Source organism: Trypanosoma conorhini, assembly GCF_003719485.1.
Source record: "Trypanosoma conorhini strain 025E chromosome Unknown Tco_14.4_contig_00055, whole genome shotgun sequence".
NCBI lineage: Eukaryota > Euglenozoa > Kinetoplastea > Trypanosomatida > Trypanosomatidae > Trypanosoma > Trypanosoma conorhini.
This window is the reverse complement of record NW_021704142.1, coordinates 17288-20580: the sequence shown is the minus strand read 5'-3', so window position 1 is coordinate 20580 and position 3293 is coordinate 17288. Positions and strand designations below refer to the sequence as shown.

The 3293-nt window shown below is 64.9% G+C and overlaps 2 protein-coding genes across 2 annotated transcripts in view; both read left to right on the top strand.

Annotated features, from left to right (window-relative positions):
• Tco025E_01610 (IgE-dependent histamine-releasing factor) overlaps positions 1-650 on the top strand; it is a gene marked incomplete at both ends in the record, with an annotated part of 1008 nt that extends 358 nt beyond the window's left edge. The window contains one exon of the mRNA XM_029368548.1: positions 1-650. This exon is cut by the window's left edge and continues 358 nt beyond it. Coding sequence (XP_029231333.1) covers positions 1-650 — 650 coding nt within the window.
• A 492-nt stretch (positions 651-1142) lies between these two features.
• Positions 1143-2972, top strand: Tco025E_01609 (putative DNA repair protein; the record flags this gene model as incomplete). The annotated part of the gene is made up of 1 exon (XM_029368547.1): positions 1143-2972. One exon carries the CDS (start codon positions 1143-1145, stop codon positions 2970-2972), a length of 1830 nt encoding a protein of 609 aa, XP_029231332.1.
• Between the last annotated feature and the right edge of the window lie 321 nt (positions 2973-3293).

The following is a 3293-nucleotide window of genomic DNA, read 5'->3' as shown; positions in this document are numbered from 1 at the left end:
TCTGTGTTTTTGCCTTAGCGTGCGTTTCTCTTGCCTTGCCCTGTTGCGCCCCCAAGCATACTCTCCCAGCTCCAAAGCGAAGGCGCACTCCACACACACACACACACGCAAGGCACACCCGAGGAAAAAGCCCACAGATGAGGATCTTCAAGGATGTCCTGACAAACGCCGAGGTCTTCTGCGACAACGACAGGCCCGTGGAGGTCGAGGGCGACGTTGTGTACGTCCTGAAGGGCAGCTACATTGAGGTGGGCGGCGAGGACTACGGCATCTCCGCCAACGTGGACGAGGACGCCGGCGAGGGCGCGACGGGCGACGTCGACGACTCCAAAAAGCAGGTCGTTGATGTGGTCTTCAACAACCGCTACACCGAGACAAGCTACGACAAGAACTCGTACATGGCGCACATCCGTAGCTACATGAAGCGGCTCCTGGAGAAGATTGAGAGTGAGGAGGAGAAGAAGAAGTTCCAGAGCGGCGCCGCGGCATTTGTGAAGAAGGTGATCAAGGAGATTGACGAGTACCAGTTCTTCATCCCCGAGGGCAACGAGGAGGACCCCGACAACGGCATGATTGTGCTCTGCAAGTGGGACGGCGAGGTGCCCTACTTCTACTACTGGAAGGACGGCGTCAAGGGGGAGCGGGTGTAAGCAAGGGATAAAAGGTAAACCAAGCGAGCCAAGAATTAACCTTAGTTTCTTTCTTTTCTCTTCTCTTTTCCGCCTGTATTTCGCCAACGTCGTCGAGCGTGAGTCTGCGGCAGGAGTGCTTCTTTCTTCTGCCGTGGGTGCAATGCACAGCGAGAGGGCGGGAGGCAAGTAATTTGTAAATGTGTCTCCCTGCGCGTGTGGGGGCGAGGGCGAGAGGAAAGCGGAGGTCCGGAGGGGCGCACGCACTTAAATGTGCGGCACCGCAGGAGCACATCGAAAAAACGAAGAAGTAAATCTGCAGGCCACAAGAACCAGAAGCCCCACTCCTACCCCTTTCCTCCCCGTCTTTCTTCTGCGCGCTGCATCTACGTGCGGCGTCGGCCCCTGCCATCTTCCTCGGCCCTTTTTTTTTCCTCCCTTTTTCTTTTTTACCTGCACACGTGGCTAGCAGCAGAGGCAGGGGAAGGTGGCAGGGTTGGGGCCGCATGTGTCATGTCCGACCGCTGCCTGACGCACAACGAGCGGCTGGCTCGCCACATGGAGCGTGCGTCGCCAGGGCGCTTCGCAGAATTCTGCGCCGCCCTGCGACGCTACCCGCTGCCGGTCACAAGCGGCGCGGCAGCCACGGTGCTGCGTGGCGGCTCTGCGGATGCCGTGAGGGCGGTCGACGCGTACTGCTGCGCACCGCAGCAGCGCCGCCAAGCACCCGCGTGCGGTGGCACTGAAGTGGACGTGACATCGCCCCCGCCCGGTCCGTCAGGGGGCAATGACCGCACGGCGGCAGTCCCCTCGCCGTTCCGCTGCCTTAAGCTGCGGCGCCTGGAGGGCGGTGCGTCGCTGCCGTGGCCGCTGCGGCGAGGCGGGAGCGCCGACGGCAGCGCTCTCCGCGCGGACGACAGCGACTTTCTTTTCACGCTGCTGGGCCCGTCGTGCCCGCCTGGCGGGGAACTTCGCACGGGTTGCTTGTCGCCGCCGGTCACTCGCCGCGGCGCCGGCGCCCAGCCGATGGTGCAGCAGCTCGGCCTGAGGGAGGCACGGTCGAGGTGCGCCTCCCTCGGCCTCCTCACAGCCGGCACAAAGAAGGTCCTCCTCGCCCGGCTGCGCCGGCACGACGTTGCGCAGCGGGCAGGGCCGCCGGCACAGCCGGAGCGGGTCGGCGGGGTGCAGCCACAGCAGCCGGTGGAGGGCGGGGGGGCTGGCGGCGCGCCGCCCAGGCGATTCACATCGACGCACGAGGAGCAGCTCGGGCACTCGCAGCGGCTGCGAACGCCGTTCCGATCGCCATCTGCCGGCCGCCAGCCGCCATCGCCCTCGCCCTCCGGGGGGCAGCTGCAGGCACGCAGGCTCGTGGGCACCCCCCAAGAGTTCGTTGCCGCGCTAATGCACGAGGCGAGGCGGGAGACCGGCGGTGGTGGGCCTCTGGCTCCCCTCGCTTCGGGGGAAACAGCCGTTCAGTGGCAGTGGCGGGTTCTTGTCGACAACCGAGAGCGCATCCACGGGGCCCATGAGAACGTGATGAAGGCCTTCGCGACGGCCGGTGTTCCCGCCGCGTCCTGCACGCTTCCGTGCGGCGACTTCCTGCTTGGAATCGACGTGCCCGGCGGAGCTTGTGGGAGCCACGGCACCCACCCAACCGCGCAAGAGATGAGCAACCCCGGCGCCATCCACCCAGCCGCAGCTGCAGTTGAGGGGGAGGATGCCCCTGCGCGGAACCTCTTCCCCGTTGTGGTGGAGCGCAAAACAGTAAAGGATCTCTGTGCAAGCATTGCGACACCGCGCTACTATGAGCAGCGGCGGCTACTTTCTGCCTCGCCGTTTCGGTCGGTGGTGTGGGTGGTGGAGGGGAGCACAGAACAGCTGCGCCCCGATGAACGGCGTCGGGTCTTGTCGGCGTGCGCCTCGCTTGCGGTGGTGTCACGCTTCCGTGTGATCCGCACACGCCACCTAAAGGACACCGTATCTTGGTTGCACTCCCTCGGTGCCGCCTACGTTACGGCGCTGGCAAAAGCCGCGGGGGGTGACGCACGACGGCCGCAGCTGGCCGACTTTACGGCTTGCATCAGCGTGGCCGCAAGGATAAAGCGAGCACTACGCGCGCGCACCACCTTTCCCCGTATGCTTATGTGTGTTCGCGGATGCTCCTCCGGGCTGGCAACACGACTTGCGTGCAAATATGGCTCCCTCCTGCAGCTGTGGAGGCGATTGAGGCGTTACGGCCGTGAGGCGTGCGACGCGGACCTGGAAGTGCGCCGCCTGAGCAGCGCGCAGCGGGACGTGTACGTGCGGCTGACGGAGTTTCTCCTTGCGGAGGAGTACTGCTGATGCGCAGCGTGCTGGGTGTGGCCGCCGCATGGTGTGGCCGCCGCGCGCGGGTTGAGCGATGCCGCCCGGTGCCTCGTATCGCACAGCTTGACTGCCCACGCTTTTCCCCTTCCTCTTCTTTTTTGTTTTCGCCCCCTCTGCCCCCCGCCCAAGACACGCCAGAGTCACGTCGCGCGAAGGCAAAAAACAAGACCGAGAAATGGTTTCCGGCAAAGCAACGGCGCTTGTGGCGGCGGCACTGCTGGCGCTCCTCGTGGTGGCGCCCGCCATGGCTTCCGCGGAGAGCTCCCTCGACTGCCAGAAGGTGTGGACCGGCCCCAG